This window comes from Chlamydotis macqueenii, chromosome 8 (assembly GCF_036417535.1).
Source record: "Chlamydotis macqueenii isolate bChlMac1 chromosome 8, bChlMac1.mat, whole genome shotgun sequence".
In the NCBI taxonomy this organism is placed as follows: Eukaryota; Metazoa; Chordata; class Aves; order Otidiformes; family Otididae; genus Chlamydotis; species Chlamydotis macqueenii.
The window spans coordinates 11,404,680-11,428,469 of record NC_141563.1 but is presented as its reverse complement, the minus strand read 5'-3'; the positions used below and the strand labels follow the sequence as shown (position 1 = coordinate 11,428,469).

The 23,790-nt window shown below is 38.0% G+C and overlaps 1 protein-coding gene across 26 annotated transcripts in view; it reads right to left on the bottom strand.

Annotated features, from left to right (window-relative positions):
- Positions 1-23,790, bottom strand: part of RABGAP1L (RAB GTPase activating protein 1 like) — a 261,321-nt gene that overhangs the window by 73,612 nt on the left and 163,919 nt on the right. For all 26 annotated transcript variants that reach the window (XM_086753424.1, XM_086753426.1, XM_086753427.1 and 23 more), the window contains 3 exons: positions 23,001-23,126; positions 21,477-21,620; positions 9,021-9,062 (listed from right to left, as the gene is read on the bottom strand). In XM_086753424.1, coding sequence (XP_086609550.1) covers positions 9,021-9,062; positions 21,477-21,620; positions 23,001-23,126 — 312 coding nt within the window. The remainder of the gene's footprint in view (positions 1-9,020; positions 9,063-21,476; positions 21,621-23,000; positions 23,127-23,790) is intronic.

Sequence of the window (23,790 nt, the reverse complement as noted above, 5' to 3'; positions counted from 1 at the left end):
ATGCCATTAGACTACTGTCTGGCACTCTGCAGCAGGGCTTGACTGAAGTCAACTTAAAAACTAAAAATGGCCAAAAGGCAGTAGCTTGCACACTAAGTAGAATGTGAGAGGGTAAACATGTATTACTTGCGCTTTCATTTTTATGTCGTAGACTGTCTGGTCCTTAAGCACAGTTAAATTCTTTCTGGCTTTCCTATCCATGAAATGTCTGTTTGCTGAAGTGGTACTGATGCAGTTAAGATCTGCTGAGATGTACACAGCTGAGGTCCACTGAAATCAGAAGTGGCTAATGGCAAAATATTCTCTAAGCAAAAAACCCATATAGAATATGACTTGAAATTATCTATACGTTCTGAATTCTGTAGCAAGACACCAAGGATCTCGATGGGCAGTCCTTTATAAATCTGTGTACTTTAAAATATCCCAAATTATAAGAACATATGGAACACTGCAGAACAGAAATGAGTGCACAAAGGCTGAACATAAACGTGCTAGTTTTAGGTGTTCATACTGGTTTAGTTCCCAGATAACAGCATCCTCACTTGCATGCTTAACAAGGCGTGACAACTTGCTGTAAAAACTGGCAACCTGCCCACCTGGCATAATTTTAAAATGACGACCCTATCTGAGCACTAGAGATGTCTTTCTCCCTCTCCGCTTCCTCTGCCTGCCCACATTCTCCCAGCGCGACCAGCCCAGCCTTCTGTGTCCTCCCTCTGCCCCAGCCTTTCCTGCAAAAGCAGACTACTCTTGTCTCCTACCCTGTCCTGCGCTTTGTGTTGACAAGAATATCAAATATTTACAATAACCGGGCACAGTACTGAAAGGTCAGTACTGAGGTACATGAAACATTTTCATAATTGTTATATCAATTGCTAATTGATCAATGCTGATGTATGACTGCATCTCTCTTCTATGTCGATTGTAATTAAAAAAAAAAGGAATTGGATTTTTTTTTACATTTTAATGGCAAAAATTACTGACTTTGAAAAGCCAGACAGACTCAAAAACCAGAAAAACAAAAAAAAAAGTTCTCTTTCAAGTTTATTCCTATAAAAGGATAACACAAATTCTGCATGAGAACAGCTCTGAATCCACACAAATTACCTCATGGTCACAAATAAGAGCTTCACCTCTTACCTTATCAGAAATTACTTTGTCCTTTCTGGTCTTCAGGTCTAATCACAACTGTGTAATCTGGATTTAGTGAAGTTTACATCTTTATCGTTATTAGAGAGAACATGATAAAACAATTTATTTTCACAGAAGAGTCCATCAGAGATCTGTGCTGGGGTCGTGCTGGTTGGCCTGTTCTTAAATGGCTTGGAAAAAAGGGTGAATCATGAGGTGACAGTAGCAAATGCTACTGAATTATTCAGGGTTTTAAAGACAGGGACTTACAGTAAAGAATTGCAGAAGGACCATAAGAGACTGAATGACTGGGCAATAGTACGGTAAATGAAAGTCAATGTAGATAAATGTAAATTGATGCATATGGGGAACAGTATCAATTTTACATATAAATTATACACTCTGAGCTGACAATTGCTGCTCAGGAATGAATCTTGGAGTTACCGTGGGCAGTTCTATGAAAATTTCAGCTCAGTGAACAGCAGAAGTAAACCAAATAAATCTAATAGCAGGTATTAACAAGAAAGGAATAGAGATCTGAACAGAGAACACCATTATTCTACAGTATAACACTATTATGTGTTTTAATCTTTGATATGCATTATTCTGGTCCTCCCATCTCAAAAAAAAAGAAATAATAGAGACAGAAAAGTATACAGATAGGCAATAAGGTTCAGAGGTTTCCAAACGAGGAGACAAAAAGTAGACTAAGATTATTAAGCCTGGAAAATAGAGTTGGTGAAGGATACGTAGAGCTATAAAATCACACGTGGTGTGGAGAAAGTGAAGAGGCACCAACTGTCCAAAATGCCTTTCAACACAGGAACCAGGAACCTCACATGAAACTCAGGGGTGACAGGTTGAAAGAAAACAAAATTAAGCACATCTTCACACAATCCATAATTAAACTGTGAAAATCTCAGTGGCTACTAGTTTACATGTGTTAAAAAAGTCACCAAACCCATCCAATAACAATAGATATGGAATTATTAAACCTGAGACTACTTCTTTCTCAGAGAGTCCTCAAGACACAAAGTGCCAGAGAAAAAAGGAGTATTATTGCCCTGTTCTTACAGTCTTTCCTGTGTATCCACCTGGCAACAAGATACTGGGGTAGATAAGCCTACAAGTCTGATTTGAAACGACTATTTTCATATTTTTATATACTTCAATTACATACTTAAGAAAAAAAATTTCCCACAGAAACAAAAGATCTGCTAGATACATGAGTCATTTATAGGATATTGGGGGGGAAAAAAAAAAGAAAGAAGTATCAGAACTACACATAGTCCTGAAAACACCATCTCCAGTTTCCAACATCTAGAAATTATGAACGGACAGTAAAACAGGCAAGTGCCATTATATATAAATCACAGTTCAGTACTGCTAAAGAAATGCAGTCCAACAAATATCATGCTTTCTGTTTTCAGTCTGCTATTCCTTTAACAAGAGAATGCCCCTTCTCCCTCAAAATTAAAAAATTATGGTGAATGTTCAACCTAATAGAAATTGAACTGATTTTAGGTGTGAGCAAATGGGCTAAGAAAGTAAGCAGTCAGGACAGGACGGATTTTTAGCATGCAGATAAAGATGGACATTTAAAAATAGACAACTGGTTATACTAGGACTAGAAAATCAATAGTCTGGAAGTTGATTGATTCTGGACATTTTCAGGTGCTGATTTCTCTTTCTAAAGACAAACTCCAGTAAGTCACCAAGTATTGTTTTCTGTGGTGGGGGGAATGGGTTTGGAGGGCAGGAATTCTTCAGCACAGCAAAACCTACAGTTTAAGGATCTCCTTGATTTAGGAACTAGAAATACAAAAGTAGTGATCTGAGAGCCTCTTAAAAAGTCAACTTCTTGTCCTCTGCCTAACAGAGATCTTGAAAAGAGAACAATCAGTTCTGATCTCTAGCACCAAAGATCCACTTTTGTACCAAAACTTCAGCACTGATCCTGGGATCAGCTACATAAAGAAACTATTAAAAAATTGGTATAAAGGGCAACATCTACTTTGCCTTAGATTCTCATGTGGACACTTTTTTTTTCTTAATCTTGAAAAGAGACTTTTGAGTATTTAATGCACTTACAAAGTGGACTAAACCAGATCACCTAGAGACAAAACCAGTTTAGGTTGGAAGGGAACCTTGTGTGTCACTTCATCCAACCTCTGGCTTAAAGCAGTGCTAATTCCAAAACCAGTTCAGGCTCCTCAAGTCACTGTAAAGGCAAAGTAAGAGTGTTTGTATGCAGAGAGAGAATGAAATAGCTGTTTTATCTCTTTGAGAGATAAAACCTAAAGCCTAAGCTCCGTTGCCCACACACTCAGTGCACTTTTCACGTGATACCTCTCAAAAAGTTACAGTAATTGTCACAATTTCATCCTCAACTGAAAGACAACTCATATTTTTTAATTACAATATGAAAGTTTTACCTAAAACAAGCACCTGTCCAGTCGTCACTGACATCCTTGGATCTTTATCTAGTAAAATTATACAAAATATCAGTATCTTATTTCAGTAAAGATATGGAAGAATTCAGTTGTTCAACTTAAACTATTCCTCTTGTACTGCTTGTTTTCCCCTGACTAATAAAATATATTTCATTACTTACCGTTATGACTTGAACCTTTGGCTTTTTCCTTGTTTATTTTCTTAAAAGACTATACTACTTTTAAAACACTAATGTCCCAGGCTAGATAGTGGCAAGTGACAATTTCAGAAGCAGGTGATAAAGGGAAGCATAATCTCAAGGGAATGTCACACTGCCCACTTCGGTTTCCACTGTAAGCTACACAGCTCCCTGGAGAAGTAGGTATAACCTACCATGAACAGCAGATCTAAGGTGCACAAAAATGGATGACGGCTCTGGCTGTCTTTGGGTACATCCCCTTCTCATGAGCATAAATTTTTGAGCTATGCCTTTAACACAGAACAAAATTTCTGACCTGATTGTAAAGTTATGGGTTGGTGCAAGTGGTAATTCAGGAGATAAATGATGGACAGAATCTGAGACAGGTTAGGTCAGATGTCTATCCAAAGAAGATATGGCTTGAAAGTGAAAAAATAAAACCTATAATTCAGTATACGTTCATTAAGAAGTGAAATGTAAATGTACAGCATAATTTTTATCCAAGAAGTACAGCATAATTTTATCCAAAACTTGTGCTTTTACAGAAGTCCACATCTAAAGTTCTGAAATAATATTTGTGGAACCCTCTGGTTAGTCATGAATACTATTTCACACAAACATAAGAGAACAATACAATCCTTTTTAGATTATAAAATAAGAAATAAGGAAATACAACATTAATACAGAAAATACAGCGTGACCTCTCTCAAAGATCCAGCCATTCACTTCTAAAAAGATTAATAAAGAATTGAGGAGATGCAGAAGAGAACTACTAAGATGCCCTAGAGTTCAAGAACACTAAGATTACACTAGTATTTAGTAAACAATGAGTGATATCTATAAACACTTCAAGGTGATAAATACCAATGTGAGTGTCACTGGCCTATTTAAGATAAAGGGCAATGCTGATATAAGAGTAGAAGAGTGGAAAATGATGAGTAATAAATTTAAACCGGAATAAGGGAAATGGCCTTCCACCAGCAGCATTGTTGCTGTTACTAGTTTATGAAATGGATGCCCTGTCACATAATGGCATAACATAGCACAGAAGCATTTCTTTCGCCCAAGAGCCCAGACACAGAACGATATAAAGATAACAAATAACCTTCCTTATCCAAGGTAATTTTGACACTTTATTTTGTCTAAATCCAGAGAGCCTCTATATCAACTACTTGAATTAATAGCATAATCTACTGCCCCTGCCGTTGTAACTGGTACGCTTCGCCCTGATCTGCTGGGCACAGACTGACATCAACGGCACTGAGCCTGAAAGGTGGCAACAGAACTAACCAAGAAATATAACTGTCTGGCTTGTGTACTATAGTTATCACTTGATACTGTGCAGTGAGAAGGAGTGCAAGAACTCATAAGCACTGTTAGAAATGCTGCTCACATTCACCTGAGTTCAAGGAACGATATATAAAAGTACTGTTTTTAAGATCATATACGTACTGAAGTGAATGTCTGTAAAATAACAATGCAGTGGTTGGGAAACACAAGCAGTAACAAATCAAAACTATGGCTTTCCTCTGGCATTAAGTAACATGGTTCTAACAGTCACCCAGATGAAAGTTCCACCTTAAGCCGACCTTAAGTGTTGTTATGAATCACAGTCCATGAGTAGATGAACTCTGAAAAAGAAAGTTTGGATATGGACCTATTTTGAAACCCTGTCGTTCATTCTTACATTTCCAGTTAACATGTACTCTTTCCCGCCTTTTCACCAGGTAGCAACTACAAGAGTAGCTGATCTAGAGCCTGATTTCTCCACAATCACATATTTTAATACTTGCCTCAGTTTGCCAATTCCAAAACAGAGGACGCATTTAGCTGTTTTTGCTAAGGTAACAAAAACAGAAACAGAAGATTAAGGAAATAATTACTGAAATAGCAAAACATGAAAGAAAGCTTATTATGTGAAGATTTTAATGTTTACTTTGTAATTTCCAACAAAGACACCTACCCAGTTGATGACAAAAGAGATCTGAAAGTACGCAGGCACTGGAATGGTACATTTTACTCTGTCATTCTCAATTAATGGTGTTAGCTGGAATTTTAAAAATGAAAATATCAATGTTGTTTGCTGAGTTGTTCTAAACCACAGTTTTCTACGCTGCCTTCTTCAACACTGCGGTTCATTTCACACCCCAGTGCTTCACTATACTTCCTGATGCTCAGAAAACCCAGCTCAGCTTACCAAGGCTACCCCCGGCGCAGTCCCTACACGATGTAACGAAGCGATCAATGTCCAGCTGTGAAACGCTGCCACCGGCTGGAGAGCTGCGGGATGAGCAGCCTGTGGAGCCCACCAAAAGCACTGACAGCCATTAGAAAGCGTGACGTTTGGATGCTACATCAAAAACCACCACGCTTCTCCTTTGATAAGAAAAAAGATTAATGACCTATCAAAAATTACGGCCTCCCTAGCTAAAGAGCTCTAACCCTCTAGCTGTTCATTGCTACAATCATACTCAGAATGTGGGAGAAGGGAAGGGAAAGGATTCCTCTCGTGCCTTAAATACGTGTTTATTTTCCCAAGATGACTGCATCACGATGTCTTGGGTAATTGGTCACAGAAGCAGCACTGTCATTTCAAAACTAACAAGCATTCACTTTGCGTACTAGCAGCTGGTTGTAACAGTGAGAAACTGCACTGAGGAAAAGGGAGATCAAGAGAAAAGCTGCTGTTCTGTTGCTATTTAATGAGGGATTGCGAGGCACACGCTTCACAAGGAAGGGAGGAAAATGGCATTTACACAGCAGACTGATATTCCACTGATGAAAGATTCTCTCGTCCAAATTAAAAATAACCCCAAAGACTGCAGATGAAATAATAATCGCTCTGTTTTAACAAAGAACAAGTCCTTAGGAGTCATTTTCATTTGCTTCACATCAGAGAGAAACAAGACCTTAGAAACACACGATTTTAAAAGTGGTTGTTCTGCAGCACACACAATCAGTTCCTGTAACGTAAGAAGACCAGCACACTAAACTACTTTGTTTCTAACGATCAGGAGAGGTTATGAACATATCTGAATAGTAAAAAATTACTTCAGGTCTCAGAGTACAAAACTATTTTCTTCCCTAGCAATTGCTTTCAGTAATTCCGGCTGAAAGCAAATCACGTGCTAATTCGATTGTACACCGTCACCAGCTCCATCTTGGTACCACTATGAAACCGTGTTTTTATGTGAATGCTTCTGACTTAGAATCTCATCTTACCTACCTGTAATTTCTTTGTACTTGTTTTTGGCTGCAATACAGAAATACTTTTTCAGGATAACACCTCCCTTACCATTTAGGGCCTATTACTGCCAGAAGAGGCAGATACAGCATATTGCATGTATATATAAAAAAACCTGAAAGAATTAAAATGTATATATAAAAAGAATTAAAACCAACTCTTAAAACTCTTAAACTTAGAAAATAGTAAGACTGACAAAATACTTTCTGGAATTTTCCTCTTTTGGAATAAAGATAAATGCACAATTGGATAAGCGGCATGTTGTACAATATTTATTAAATGAAAAGACTGAGCACTTTCTCATACATTCGGTTAATCATTCAACATACACACACACAAAAATCCTTATTTTCAGTATGACATCTGAGAGTTAAGGATTTTAGTCCTTTCCAACCCTTATCGTATTTCCTAAACCGTTGTTCTCCTGCTCACTTCAGTCCAACCCTTCCCAGCAGCAGCAGGAGCCCTAAGGAAAGCAGGCCACTGGGTGCATACCCGCGGTCTTGAAGCCATCCTTCGTAACTGAGCTGAACTAAGTTCTCCTTTCCCAAACACCCCACCAGCTATTTTCAGCTCAGTGCAAATAATCCTCCTTTCTTTCTTCTTCTTCAGTTTTAAGATCCCTAAGCTGGTACCACTACCTATTTCCAGAACCTGTTCCTGCTACTATGGCAGCATACCTGTTGGATGTTTGCTTTCACTTCTTTACTATCTATCATGCCATAACCTACCCGACTTCCCTTTAGCCATACTGGCCTTAAACAGAAAATTAACAAGCCCCCATAGCTGCAAACAAAATACGCAACTGGAAAAAAAAGAGCACACACTTCCCTCCCCGCTTTTTACAAATTTAGATTTGTGTAGGAGCACTTCCCTGGAAATGTACATTAAACAAATGCCCTGTTTATAGGCTAATTCATTTAATACATATATTTATGTAGAAAGCCACCATGCCATTTGACATATTAACTGTGTTACTGTGAAACAGAAGTTATTTTTGACGTTTCTTTACTATAACGTTACACACTATCTCATACCTACGCTGCGGTACTTCGCCCAGGTTACCTGACCTCAAGTGAAAATGTCCATGATTTGACATTTCTGATTGCTCTGTCCACAGCAGCATGTAGGTATGTTCCTGGTGTGGAGCATTTTTGCTGTAGGACTTTGTGCCACAGAAGTTGCGCCTCTGAGGTTTACTCTTCACCAAATAGCTCAACAAGTAGCTGTTTGCCATTTCTAAGTAATTGGAAGGAGCTGGGAAAATACAGTGGAGGACTAGCAACAGCCAAATTATACTGGTCCTTGTCCAGATTATGGGGTGGCTGTGTTAGTAGTGACAGGTTGTTCCACCCTGAGCTTCAGCCTGAATTACTTGATCAGAATATTATTTGACTTCAAAGGTGGCATTTCAAATTCCGTATCACGTGCCTGTAGGTGGCCTGGATTTGAACTAGTGCCAAATTGAGAAGGTCAATGTAAGTTAGCTTTGAGCAATCTCATTAGCCTCAAAAGGATCAATGGTTTACCTACAGGTTGGCTGGCTTTGTATTTTTTAGGTAAATTCTGTGTCACTGCCAAAGACAGACATTCTCTATATTATAATAGGACTTCCATTCCTCTCTTGACATTACACGAATACATTTGATACCAAATAATAGTCAATCACCATTTCTTGAATATTTATATGAAAGAACTCAGCCACAAACAAATATGCTGTGAAATGAATCAGAGTTGTTTTCTTAATAGTAATTACACGAGACATTTAAATCCTTAGATTGCACTCCTTGTTCCAGGAACTTTATGACATGATTAAGTTTAACAAAAATAGATCTACCATAACAACAGTTTTGAAGATGTCTCCACCCAAATGGATAATATTTCTCTTCTGTTCCCCACTCCAGAAGTCCCACTATTATTGTTCCCTTAGATATGACACATTAAGCTAAGAACATATTCCATACAGTTTAATAAAACTAGGGAAAAAAAAAATATTTCTCATCAATGACTTACCTTTAAGAGAGCCAAGGCTACATGGAAGATTATGTTCATACCCTGAAAATAAGAAAAAAAGACTTCAATCAGTCCCAGCATACAAATCTCTTTTCTCTATTACTTCTCGCTGAGTAGCATCATAACTAGATGCTGCAAATCTCTAGGGAATGCCTCTCTTTTCCCTGCTACACTTCAAAGTTTATCATTAAAGCCCCAAGGCGCAGTTTCCAAACTCCTAGCTGAGGAAGATGACAGCTCTTTGGAGCTTTTGGAACCTCATTGTTCAATTCGTCAGGTGCTACAGATGCGACAGGATGCCCTCCATCGTCTCAGTACCTGTCAATGCTGGTTGTCATGAACAGTGCAGAATATTGTAACAAGCAGGGCATCAAGAAAATCTAATAAATACTTTAGTTGATAGGATTTTTGCCAAGTAACTGAGCTTAGCTATGATTAATCATGTACAATTTTTCATGTTTAAACTGTAAAAAAAAAAAAAAAAACAAACCCAAAATAAAACAAACAAAAAACCCTACAAGTAAAAAATACACCTTTTCTGTTATCAGCCAAAAATCAAAATTATTTCATAGGTAAGCAAACTGATGTCTATATCAAATAGTCTGCTTTTTGGTTTCCAAAAGCTGGAAATACAAGTATACAGAAATCCATTCGGTGAATAATACCGTGACAATGTCCGATTATTAAAAAAACAAAGAAAGTAAAAACCACTCCTCTGACTGACTACAGAGGGGTGAAAAAGGCTACATTTCCACTTTGGTTTTATTAAAAACATGAAATAACATTCCTCCGCTTTTATTCAAGATCTTAAGGTTTTCCCAGAGGGAAGGGGAACACGTTCCCTGACTGAGGCTCCTTCGGAGCAGCCCAGCTGACAGCGCTCTCGGGCTCCTGCTCCGAGACCTGGCCAGGGGCAGCAGCAGCCCGAGGACGCGGCGGCCGTGCTGGCAGCGCACACGCTGCCTCTGCTGATGGAAGAGACCCTCCTGTCCGCAGCCTACAAATCTTGATTACTTATGATTATAAATAGCTTTGCATTCATTCTAATGTGAAAAATGCCATATGTTTCTCGTTTGCTGTATTATGTACTTTGTGCTGAGACTTTTTTCCTAGATTATATTTTACAAATCTCCTCGCCTGCTTGTTTAATGACCTGATAAATCATTTCTTATAATGTCTTTCAGAGGTGACATCTAAAAATGTTTCAACAGCTTTGCACACAAGCAATACAGCCACTGCAATACCTATTGTTGTGGAATAACAACAGGGCTTTTAATAAGGAAATCTTCTCCAGGAAGTTTCTGCTTCTGCAGTTTAGTATTTTTCTAAGCTTCTTCCTGAAAGCCTGAGACTGTATTTCTATAAAAATTAGCTTTTATAAAAATCAGCAGAGACTTTTCAGAGGCATTCCTGGGAAGAAATTGTAATTTTTTTATATGGATAGTATAACGCCTTGAAGGGATTCTACTGTTAATGAGCCTTGGAAACGCTACGACATTAGATATAATGAATATTGCAACACTGTGAATTACTTGGCAATTTGATGCATAATCATTACGAAAACAAACCGACTTTTTCCACTAGAGGTCACAATTGTGGCAGGACTGAGCCTTGCTTCATTAATAGGAAACCCTTCTACCACACGAGACAACAAATATTTTAAATATAATAAGTTATTTTGCTTGTCATACTTTAATTTAATACAAAAATGTCTGGCTGTGAATTTCAGTTATGATGCTGACTATACTAGAGCACCAGCAGCAGTAAATTAAGTTTACAGTACTCTCAGTTTTATTCCAATATCAGTCTGAAGCCGACAGCTCATTCCACATAGTCACAACATTAACAACTTTCATTTCCTAACAGAGAGGATTTGGTATGAACATACATGCTATAAATGAAAGTCATAACTACAAACCATCATAAATATTGTATTTTAACTAACCGGCGGATCCAATTTCATTATTTTATGACTAGGATTATTATGAGCAATTTGGGGATTACTGAGCAATTAGTCTCATGTATCTTGTGGCACTACCAAAAGAAAAAAACCTAGAAAGAAACCAAAATCAGTTTTCATTTATTTGGTAAATATTTTTTTCTGAGCTGTCTGAAACTCACATTGTTCCTGAATTCAAACTAATCAAACTCTCCCCTGGTACGCCTCTCATATGATCACTTCACATGGACAGCAAGTGCCGCAGAAACAGGTCTCCTCCTGCCCTGAGGATGCCCAACTCTTTTTCTAGCCCCACCAGGCAAGAGGCAGCTCACAGACTCCCTCATGTTACTTGAGATAACCTGTTTGACGCACAAGCGCCCTAAAATCAGAACACCAAAAGGCCTTAAAACCTTCGTATATAGCTGTCCTGAGCAGCACTCCACTACTCCAGGCAACAGAAAACAACCTGCACCTTCCTCTTTCCTCGAAGTGAGAGGTAAATCCCAAACCAAGGCAGTATTTGAGACCTGTTACCATCAAGTGCTGCAGTTTGACGCTGGTCAGCTTGGACTGGCTGGACCCGAAGGACTAATACTCCTTGACAGCTGGCTGAATTGGAGGTGGCATCTGGCAAACTACAGTAAGGCTTCCACTCATGTTTGGATTTACAGCCAGATGCTTTAGATTTCAAATGCGGTGCCTTACCCACCCATTTTAACAACACATTTTATAACCACTGGTCTACATACTTGAGTTATTTTTTCCTAATGCATGCAAGACTATTGTGACATAGCCAAGTTTAATGATTATGATTATGAAAAAGAAGGCTCAGCTCATTTTTCCACAATCTCTTATTTAAAATCCTACTTCATTTACCACGTACTGATTTATAAGACTTGGCTTAAACTTCTCCATCTATTTCAGAAGGACCAAAAATACCGATGTGCACCAGACATATAAATCATAGCTAGCAATACGCTTCCAGCAATTTTATAATGGAAACATGAAAGTCCATACAAATCATCCACAGAGGGAAAGAGAAGGGAGCCCATATGAAATAAGCTTTGGATAATAACTTTTTAAAACCAAAGGTCATATGTTTAATTAGGCATTTAGAAAAAAATGCTTTAATATCATGCAGATCTCATCTTAATATTTTAAAAAATGGCAAATGTGAAAGTTGTCCGTAATTACTTAACTACTCATTTGTTTAATATACAAGAGTTAAAGCTACAGATACACAGTATTGCTACACAGGAACTGTTACAAGAGCACAGGAACGGTTCGGGGCTTATCATCATGTCATCTCGCTTCTCAATTATGCGGCCACCCTCTTGTTTTTCAACCTGAGAGGCTTTGCTGCTACTGAGTAAATTTAGGAGAAGTGTGCAGCCTGCACAGCCTGCAGACATTAAGCCCGCAGGCAAAGATCCCAGAAATGCAGCATGTGGATATCCTCCTCCAAGGAGTTTGTAACTAGCCTTTTGCAGAAGGCCAGCAGTTTCTATGACAGCCTGTCTTAGAGGCTTATCTGCCTAGTTAAGCATCTGCACAGTATCTTCTTTTTTTCCAACAGGTGTTATTCAAGAACCCTCTTAAGCTTGTTTAGAGGTCTAGAGCATTTTAACGGATCTCATTAAGCTCTGGAGTTTTGGAGAAGGAACAAGCCCATCTGAAAGCAGACAACTCTTGACTATTCTGCAGTGAAGAGGGTAAAGATAAGGGTCAGGAATGGGGAAATGTTAGAATTTGTGCCATCTTACAGTCTCCTTACGGCTCCTGCTGATCGTTCTCTGCTTTACAAAGACTTTCATAGGACAGCACTTACTCAAGAAGAAAGCATAGTTTTGCAGAAGAATCCTCCATACCGACTGGGATGACAGTGCTGGAATGAACACTCACCATCCAGCAGGTCACCATTTAACTTTTTAAGATTCCACTTCATAGAAGCATCTGCTTATCTGAATTAGATGTCAAAAGACTGTAACTTCCAACAGAGACTGTAGGTAACATTCTCATAGGCAAAACAGTGAAACTGTATCTCATGAGACTGCAAAAACAAAACACTTGAACGGGAATCATAGAATGGGGTTGGAAATTATACATGTGCATGGAAATTAAGAATGACTTAAAGTAAGTGGAAATCTTATTATGTTAACTCTCTTCTAGCGAGAGGTTTTCACAGTCTCTTCGATCCCCCTGAAGCCAACACTCTTTCTGCAGACAGAAGCACTTTTAGATGAATCCTCACTTTGAGTCCCTCTGCACTCTGAAACAAGATGACTTTTGAAAAAGCCTGTAAAGAAGATCAGGAACAAAGAACAGAGAATAGTAAAGATCTGATTTAGTAGGATCCAGTTTATATTCAATGAGATCTCTGTGACAGAAAGGATGCTCATGCCTTCCTTTAGAAGTCAGAAGACATATGTATCCATTTGACCCAGCAAATCTATCCAGAGACTGGAAAAAAAGGAGTTAAGAGGGCAACAAACTCATGCTACTGGCAAAGCTCAACAGCCAAGCGTGGAGGCTGATGGAAGAGTTAGGCCAAACAATTTAATCGTGTATCTGAAGAACATTTGCATGAGTAACAACTTTGGAATTTATCTCCTGTTTTAAAGCTTCTCTTCAATGACAGAAGCCTTGGGAGAAGGTAGGTTATATTAAACACCAATATCCAGATCACCTGACAGACCTTCTTCTGGTTACACAGCAATACCCTCTGCATCACTTTCATAAACAAAAGGAAGTTAATATCTTAAAAAATGCACAGAAAAGTCATTTAATATCGGTGTCCTTATCTGTGGGGTTTTTTTTTACCTAGATATGCACAACACGTAGGAGGAAACAGTGAAGATACTGATACAACACTCTCTAAAGCTCAGCACGAGGTAAAGAACATCTATGTGAAAGTCAGCTGAGCTCCTTAAGTTCCGAGAAGTCTCCAGGCTCACGTGAAATGCCATCAGGAGAACCACTTAACCTGTTCCAGCTTTCTAATAACTGAATTTTCCTGGCTTGTTTTTTTTTTTTTTTTAGGGGAGATTAGCTATTCAACTGAAGTTAATTTGACATTGTTTTGTAGTTCAAAAGTGTTTCATAATTATATGCTCAGTTGCAGACTCTTTCAAAGGAGCTACAGAGGGTAATTGGGGTTACAAACTCTAAAGGAGAATTAAAATTCTATTTATGTTTTGGATCACTTCCAGCAAAACATTTGTTTGGCAACTCTAATATGTTGAGAGCACACAATAAACTTTAGGAATGTCAAAAATGTATTTATTCTGCTGACAACAGAAATTACACAGTGTGAAGCTCAAATTTCTCTTTGTAAGTAATGCAGACTTGCATCATGCTCTGCAGGGATGTGCGTGTTAATTAACATCTTTTGCTCAGATACAGTTTGTATAGCTTGTACATTTATTCTAGTTCAATGACAAGACAACTAAGGGAAAGAGAGGTTAACTCTCATTCAAATAAGGCACAACATAAAATAATAAGCTTTGTATAAGCAACAGATACAGCCTTCTTACCAAACGGCTATATTGGAGAGAGAGAAAAAGAAAAAACAAATTGCACAGAGATCTTACTGCTAACGTACGAGGTATAGTCGACCTCTCAGACTGGGCTTCCCCCTGTGACGCCGTATACATTGCCTACTACACCAACTCACAACAGGAAATGTTGTAACACAAAGAAGAAAAGAAAAGAAAGAAACCTCCATCCTGATACTATGATGCTGTGTATAATACATAAACCAAATTAAAACCAGTCAAGTGAATTATTAGATAAGTAGGTACCACAGAGACGGTAAAAACGGCACCATAGAGTTCAGTATTTATTGTGCCGCTTTTCTGTATTTTGCAGCGTGAAAGGGCACACGATAAATACCACCAGGTAACCATGAACCTGTGTTGGTATGATTTTGCATGAAATTTTGTTTGGTTGGTTGCTTTTAACAGACATGAACAGGATTTAGGAGTGCTAGGGAATATTTACATGTTTGGGGTGATTTTCATGTAATTTGCTACTGGTTGCTATGGCCGATGGAAGGTAAAGAGTGCACTTTTTCCTCTCCAGCTTCAGTGATTGTTATCCAAGAATAAAAATTACAGCCATAGAATCTGAAGTCATTCCCACGTATCAAATTGCTCCCTGACATCTGGTATTTCTGCAGTGGCATGTTCCTAATTCACAGGCAGCTGGTCATGGGCTGGCAGCATGCTTTCTCCATTTGTTTGACCAACCCATATGCTAACATTACTTTTCTCGTTTTCAGAGGTTTAAATTACAAGGGTTTTAGACACTCCTTTCCCTCTCTTAAAAACTGATGAATATAAGGACAAAGAAGGGGGCCTGAATCCACACTAGGCATCAAGGGCCTTGTAAGGACCACATACCTACAATGAGGACAGGAAAAGAGGCCTCATATCTCTGTACAGAAGATAGGTCCACCAGCTGTCATATGGAAAACAGGGAATGGTTGTTAGAAATGCTCAGAGCAGTAGGAATCTTCCAGACTCTAACATTCCTGAGAGGAGACAAGATGAGGGGTTCAGAACACCTCTTGACAGAGAGTCATATCTCCTTCCCCTACCACACGTGGTCACGTAACACAAAAAAAAAAAAGCATGCCCGTGTTGAATCAATGTCCTGCTTCCCTGCGCTCCATCTGATCACCTTCCCAGTGTCCATTCTTCATCTTCTTCCTTTCTCTGCCACAACATAGTCCTCGCCCTTGCCTCTCTACAGCCCGAGATTAATTTTGCCATCCCAGCAGTCACTCAAATGCAAAATTCAGGTTTTGATTTTATGTACTTAAAAAAATCAGTATGGACTCGCATTCCAAGCCTGAAGTAATGCAAAGTGTTTTGGCGGAGGCAGATTGTGCCACCCTCTTTTTTTAAAAACAGTCCCCAAATTAGCTTTGCTTCCTGGATTTGTTCACGGAATATCACTCTCCCATTTGTGATACTTTCCTTCAGTTATTTCTGAAGCGTTTTTGAGGACTGCCAAGACTGCTTAGAATATGCTGCTATTCAAATACAGCAGATGGCACTGGTGTTCAGTAAGCATTATGGAAATTTACTGTATTCCTAGAAAAATCAACCAAGTGAACATCAACTAGTAAGTGGCTAAAATATTTCAGTCGCAACGGGGAAAGTAATTCAGAGACATACTGGGACACGGCATGAGATGTCTCCCCCCTCAAAGGCACAAACTAGGTCACTCACTTAGGTGCCGCATCGTTGGTAACTTTTCAGCTGTATCTTAAAACATTTTCTAAAACAGAAGCAGCCTCAACATTTCAGGACCACAACATTTATCAACATTACCGAAAAGGTACCTTCTGTTCACATAAGTTATCTTGAATTGCAGACTGCTGTGAGACTGCTTTGCCTTTGCTCATGCTGAGTATTTATCACCGGTCTTGTTATTTTGGGGATAAACAAGCTGCAGCTATGCATGGAAGATACATAAATTATAGATGCTCACAAGAACAGCTGGACAACATAGTGCAAAGGGTTATGTTTACCCTGTGGCTCTCCAAGAACCTCTTAGATGTTCTCTATTAAAATACTTTTCTCCTCAGTCCAAGCTTGAATTATTATAAATCCAGTGTCGCTTTAAAAGTTAATAGAATGTCTTGTGTTCGCCTCTCCCTGTGGCAATGCAGAACACTGTATAACATACCTCCAATATTTCTGCTGTTGATTGAAATTTTATATCCAAACACATGCTTCTTTCAGTGACTTTGAAAATAATTTTAAATTCTTTATCACCTGAGTGTTTTAAACACATATATACAAAAACTTCTAAAATTTCCTCATGCATCCAACGCAATAAAATAGTACATCCTTTTTCCTTTCTTTTTACTTAAATTTCCCTCATTTCTGTTCTAGTACTGAAAAAACCCACAGTAGAATACAGCTGTAGTCATCAGCTAAATAACGCTAAAATTACTTTTAGCATAGATTTAAGTAATTCATCTAAATATATAAAAGCAAAACATCCAGGGCCAGAAAACCTAAGCTAACGCCACCGCAGACTGAAGTTTTTGCCACAAAAAAAAAGATGATAATGGCTGATATGTCAACAGATGCTTGAACACAGCAAACCAGCATTACCATTGGACATGTATGTTCAAATTCTAGTCTTCCATCTGGAGTCTGAGAGACAACCTATTCTCTTTCTTCTTAAATTAATTGAAAGCTATAAATATATATATAACAGTCTTGGAAATATAGCAGTCTTGGAAAGAAATCCTTTCCAGTCTCTTTACACAAAACAGCAGTGGCTGACAAAGACTTCAGGAAGGAGACTCAGTTCTCTCACCGGCGTAACGCAAAGAGCAATGAACAGGAAGACAGACAGAGTCTAAATGCCAAAGTCTAATCACCCATATTCATAAGGAGGAAAACAAGCACACCTATCACCCCCACCTTTCCCAACTCACACGTATGACATTGACTTTACTTTTGTAAATAGTACTGAAGTAACACAGGCAGTTCCAGCACAGATCTATACCTACTTAGAATTTAAGTCTAGCTTTTAATATGCTGTTCCTAAGGGAGATTTTATTTCTAGCAATCCAGTCTGCTGTTTTGCAAGATGTATTAAAACATTTTTAACTGGAAGCCTTAACAAATGCAGACAATGTGTCAATAACAGGTAATTCCAAACAGTTCAATTCTTCTTCCCCTGTAAATCTACAGAAGATAAACAACTGTACACAGTATTTTATTTAATTCACATTTCATCCCAGTGCAGATTTATAGAGGAAGTGGGCTTGTTCCTGACTCAATTCCTGAGGAAGTTTAATAAATTAAAATGTTAATCTGTTCTTTCTCAACTCTGTTGAAGGCATCACAGAAGTATCTGACAGTGGCAGATAAAAAATAGCAGGCTGTTATGGTATCTCCTACTCAGTTAGTACTAACACGCAGCGACGACTGGTCTTACCGCCTGAGTGATACCATACGGCGTAGTGTTTCCTGGCACATCCATTCTTCAGCAAGACACGCATAAGACAGAAATAAAATCTTCAGCGCTAATAGTTATAATTCGTCTAAGATTTTCACTATTTCATTACGAAGCAGCGCTCCCAGGAAGCACATCTACACAGCATGGTGCCACATTTTTACTATCACTAGGTGCTCGTTTGCCAGCACCAAGTCAAATCACATTTTAAAAGATGTTTAAAAACACCCATCAGTCTTCATTATCATAGACAGTTTCTCAAAATTGTTTATGAAAGTTATTTTACACAAAGTTCTGAATGCAATGGTTGATAAATAAAGGCCAAGGAATGGTGGTATCTAGCTCTTAATTCCCACTTCTTCCACTGAGCTGCTGTGTGGTCCTACGAAAGGTAGTTTCACTTCTCTGTTATTAGCTATATTAGAAAACATTAAATTATTTCTAGGTGAGGTTGGGTGAGAGATTCTCTCCTACAGTTATTGAGGCAGGATGCTCAAGGCACCAGAACTTTGGGCAATTTGGGTGTTGAATCACATCCTCAACAGCACGAAGACAGCTTACAAATAAAAAAGGTCAGAAGAAGACAACAGGAAAAAAGAACTCAATTGCACAGAGGCCACAGCATGTCTCCATTTTTATAAATTTAAATAAAATTGTTCTTTTTATCAAGGCATATTTAATGTGAGAATGATGAAAAGACCTCAGCTGTAATGGCACTCACTTTCATGGGGTTTTTAAAATTTCTCAATAAAACTTAATTCCCACCGTAAATTTAACTAATTTTTCATAGGCTTTCACATCTCTGGCTATGCTCCTGTCCAGGTCCACTTTCCAGCTTGAGTGCTACCGTTCTACCACACATGAGAGGAAAGGAAACGTGCCTCCCTGCCTAGCTGTGACACTACAAGATTTCCAAAAGGTATTGTTCCTCTCTGGACTGAGAGTTAAAGAATATCTATAAGGACCAATTTCTCTCCTACAGCCACAGTCAAGAAGTAAAAAGACAAATCCCATCCAAAAACTTCTTGGTTGACACAAATTGTTCATCCATAATTCAAATATTTTCAGGGGGGCCAGAGAAGCTCCCTTGGCATGAGGGAGCAGCAGCCATTCAGCAACGATTTTAACTGATCCTCTTCCCCTAATATTTTTCTTTCATAAAAGAGTTGCATAGGATGTAAACATTTTGTCAATGACAGACAGGACAGGGATGTAGAGAAACCACAGTCAGGAAGGAAGTTGAAGGCTATTTAAAATTCATCTGTATCTATGACAAATTAACAAGAAGGCTGGACGCTTTTTTTTAAAAACACAAGACAGTTCACTTCAAAGGCTTTCGGATTTTTTGAGGTTTTGGTTTTTTTTTTTCAGAATAATATGTTCCACTGTTAGCAGCTGCAACTGTGTTTTCTCCTTCCAGTTACTGGAATTACAGGCATGCTGTTTGTTCAGAGATAAAGTAAAGAACAATTTAATGCAGACAAAAATTATTTTTGACTGCTCTGTTACTCCTTCTGGAGACTGACTGGACAGACAGCTTCACAATATGATTTCAGTCCTCCATTAAGGAATGCTTTCCTTCTTATTCTGTTTATGGTCACAATGCCTTCAGATTTTACTTTCCTTCTATTATGAAGGCCAACTAGATTTTTAAACCTCACTCCTCCCACAAATTCTCAGAAGTGCCTGTTACTTTAAACCGGTTGACTCGTGAATCTTAGGAGCAGTTTTCTGATAGTCTACAGGGTTGTCTACACAATGCCCCACTGCTTCTCAAGATGTCTGTATGTATCTTCTCACTTGAAAGCAATTTTCTTACCATTCTGGTTTATTTTTCGGCTGTTTTAAAAGCGGCTCCTTTAGCTTTATGCGATTACCCTCCCCGAATGCTAACAAGTTTCTCCTTCTCTAGCAGACTCTAGTGTTGCACTCTCTCACTTTCTCCTTGGATTCCTTCACCTTCTTTCCCAGAGTAATTCCTTCAGACGTGCTGAGATAAACACTGCCAGATGAGAGATGCATGCAAATGTTTTAAGAGTTGTTTCTCTTCTCATTCTAAATATTACATCTATATCAACCACGACTAAAAGACTTCTTCAGCATATTTTATTCATTCAGCTTAATATAATAAAAAGCACAGGAGCTTCAGACAGGATGTAACTATGTTGCTATCACAATAATCACCTCTACGACATGATGTTCTGTACTTCTAGACAATCTCTTAAAATGGTCATTTCTGAGTGCAGCTCTACACTGCAGATCAGAATGAAGTAATAAATTGAACTGACAAAGAACGATCAAATCCACACCAAAAGCTCATTCTGAAAATTAACTCACTAACAGTTCACAACTGATCAAGGGATTGTGTTCGTCTACTGCACAGCCAAAGAAGAGGACAAAGAGCAGAAGAACTAGCAACTTTTCTGTTTTTTCTATTTGCTTACTTAAAATAATCAAGACATTGTGAAAGAAACAGAGCTCAGATATTTATATGGAAATTGAAATCACTTCACTATTACTGCCTTTTGCACTCCCTTGGATACCTGGCGGTATTAACCTCCCTCTTTTTGTTAACTGAGCACCAGTATGCAGAGGCAGCGATACTCTTAAGGAAAAAAATACTGAGTTATGAGTGGCAGACAGTATTTGTTTAACAATGAACGCTACCAAGGCACGTGCAACAAGCCTGAAAACTCACAACTGAAATACTTCACAATAAAAATTAACAGAATTAACTACAGTCAACAGTGTTTCATATTCATGAACCCCTTTGCATTTAAAATTTTCTTTTTTCTTTTAATGTTTGTGATCCATTTAAATTAGGGAGGGAAACCAGTGGCAGGTTCAAAAACAGGTTTAACTCCACGGATGCTCTGACTTCCCCGTGACAAAAGGAAGTACTAGTATTTTACTGAAAGAAACGTTCCAGACTATTGATCTATTCTGTCTGGTTTTTGTTTTTTTTTTTTTTTAAAGAAGTGCAGATACATCTAGAATACAGAAACATGCTATTTTGTATCTGCAGTAACGTGCTCCTTAGTTGGAACAGAAGAGTAAATAAACAAAAGGAAAGAGTTCATTCAATTGTGCTGCTTGGCAGTTCTGACTATTTGTCTAATATAAGGCCATCAAAGCAACATGCAATACCCTTAATGTCCTTGGGCACTCCGAATCAGACAATTTGGAGCACTTTCCCTCTACAAGCCTGTTAGGGTTTTACTGCTAGGTATCTTCAAGAAATTAAAATTTCTAACTTGGAAAAAATTATTAAATAAATTAAATGAAGAACAGATGTGTGCATCAGATATGCTTAATTAGATCCCTCAGCAAAGAATGAGGGAATCCACAATTCTAATTTTAAAACCAAACCAGCATTTCACTGAACATAATATCTTCAATATCACCATAGTTTCTACATAATTTAGTTACACCCATTTTGAAATTAGACAGTAAATGACCCCAACAAAACAAAAGAAAAAAAAAAAGAAGAAACATTGATGAAGTGAAGAAAGGGCTTTCTGATTCTTTTTTACCTCACAAAGTAGTAAGTCAATGATGTGGAAGACCATGCAGAGTGGAAACTTGGCAGTAAAAAGAGTGAGGAACCACTGGGATGCATACATATGAGCTTCCAAGTTGAGGTCTGAGAAATGGCTGTACAAGTCTGGTAACTGCTCCTGGAGTAAAGGAAAAAATAAATGCTTCAGTATTACTTATTAATCCGAGTTCTCCATCTACACTGCCAGTAAGTACTAGGTTGCTAAACACTGAAAAACACACCAAAGTGAAATCTTGGCTTCTTTTGAGCAATGGAAATATGTTTCTTCACAAATTTCAGTGCCCATGGTTACAGTTTTTAGTAAGATATCCACTGTGGATTCTATCATGGTATCAAATAATGTACTGAGATTATACTGAGAAATCACAAAATCTTTACCAGTTGAAAGGCAGCACAGTTGTAAAATCTGTCACGCATAGTGTATGTTTTAAAGTTATTCCTTTGCTGTGTCTTGCTATAAATGCTTCTGCTATTAAAAAAAACCAGACACCAGAACAAGGAGATGACCTTGCAGAGCTTGAAAGAAATAAAGTACACCACTCCATCAGGCAATTTCTCCAACTAGGAGCATATATAAGCAACACAAAATAAACACTGATAATCCTGCTGTACACTGATGATATATTCATATTCAGTTAATAAAGTAAAAATCTTTGTTACTTTATGTAAATATTGGGAAGACTATATGCTGGAGTTAAATATCAAATTCACTTGTATGCAATTCTACTCCATCAAGTAAGAAATAAGCACAATTTGACATCTGAGAAAAAAAGATCATTAAATAAACTGTGGGCTGTCTTGCTTGGTTTTAATATATCTCAGAGGTATATATGGTCATATATGGCAAGTGACTCCCACACCTAGCTTTCACTATGGCAATAGAAGAGCAGGTCAAAGCTTAATGGACCGTTAGTAACTCCTTATTAGTCATAACAATGGTGTGCAAAACTTGCAGCCATTTATTTATGTTCGATTGCTCTGAATATTAAATAATCCCATCTGAAAAAAGAGCAACGTATTGGAAACACAGTAAAATCTACAAAATTACCTACACTTGATCTGTATTTTGTAAGCATCAGGATGCTCTGATTTGCCTGACCTCTTAACCATCAACACAGTTCACAGAAAGTAGGACACCGATGGTAGCAGTCCAAAAGACACTTTGGCCTTAATAGAACAGAGATGTTCTCTCTAAGCAACATCATGGAATAGGGAAGAGAGAAAGCAAACAGAGAGGAAAAAAAACCCAGATACCTGCTTTGCTTGGATACAAAGACTAGCAGCAAGATTGGTGTATGAAATACAAAAGAAATCAGAAATAAATCTGACTCACGATGTTTTGATCTAGATATTAAACTTCCCTGCTTTGCTTCTATCCCACCTCTAAAATGAGAGGGGTTTATTTTGTCCAGTCGCTTACGGAAATAAAGCATTAATCTCTTCTTCATGCCAATATTTCCATTTATGAAAGTAGAAGAATTTGTTACGCTGGCCCCACCTGCATTAACTTCTCCAGCTGGAAAAATTTGCAATGGAGATCTTCAAAGTTATTTCTGTAGAGGTCCCTCAAGCCATAGTCATACATTATTTTCACAAATACGCAGAATGCTTGCTCCTCTGGCATCTGTTTGGAAAAATACACAAACATAATTTTAAAAACTGAGCCAAGGCTGGAAATTCCTTACACAAATATACACACTTAAATACCTTATGTATGATGAATTCAGAAACAGGGGATACTAACATTTTCAGCAAAACACTCTGAATGTAGAATTAAACAACTAAAATCTCAAGGAGATCATTCTCCTTCACGAGCACCTTGATTTGGTTCTGTAAGTCCTTTGAAGAAAATGTGGAATCATATCATAGGTTCATGTAAGTATACATCCCTACAGCAGCACAACTGTCAGCAGTGTTCTTTCTGCCAAAAACACATGAGAACAACCAGTACACAAGTCTCAGCTACAGAACAACAATGTGAAAAAATTAAAAAAAAAATTTAAAAAGGAGAAATAAATAAAAGAAAAAGACAACTACTCATTTCCACAGAGAGAGACTTGGCTGAAAGGGAAAAACTCAGGAGAACTAAGGTATAACCAACACTTAGTGAGAATAATGCTTATCTACTTTCATCCAAACCCCGGGACATCAAACTCTCTGAAGTCAGGTTTCCCAGGATGAATAAGTAACAAATTTTGCCTTCAGAACCTACTTGTGAGCTCAGGAGGGCTGATTCCATCTGTTAACACCATTGCTTTTCAGAAGCCCTATCTCCATAATCTCTATTT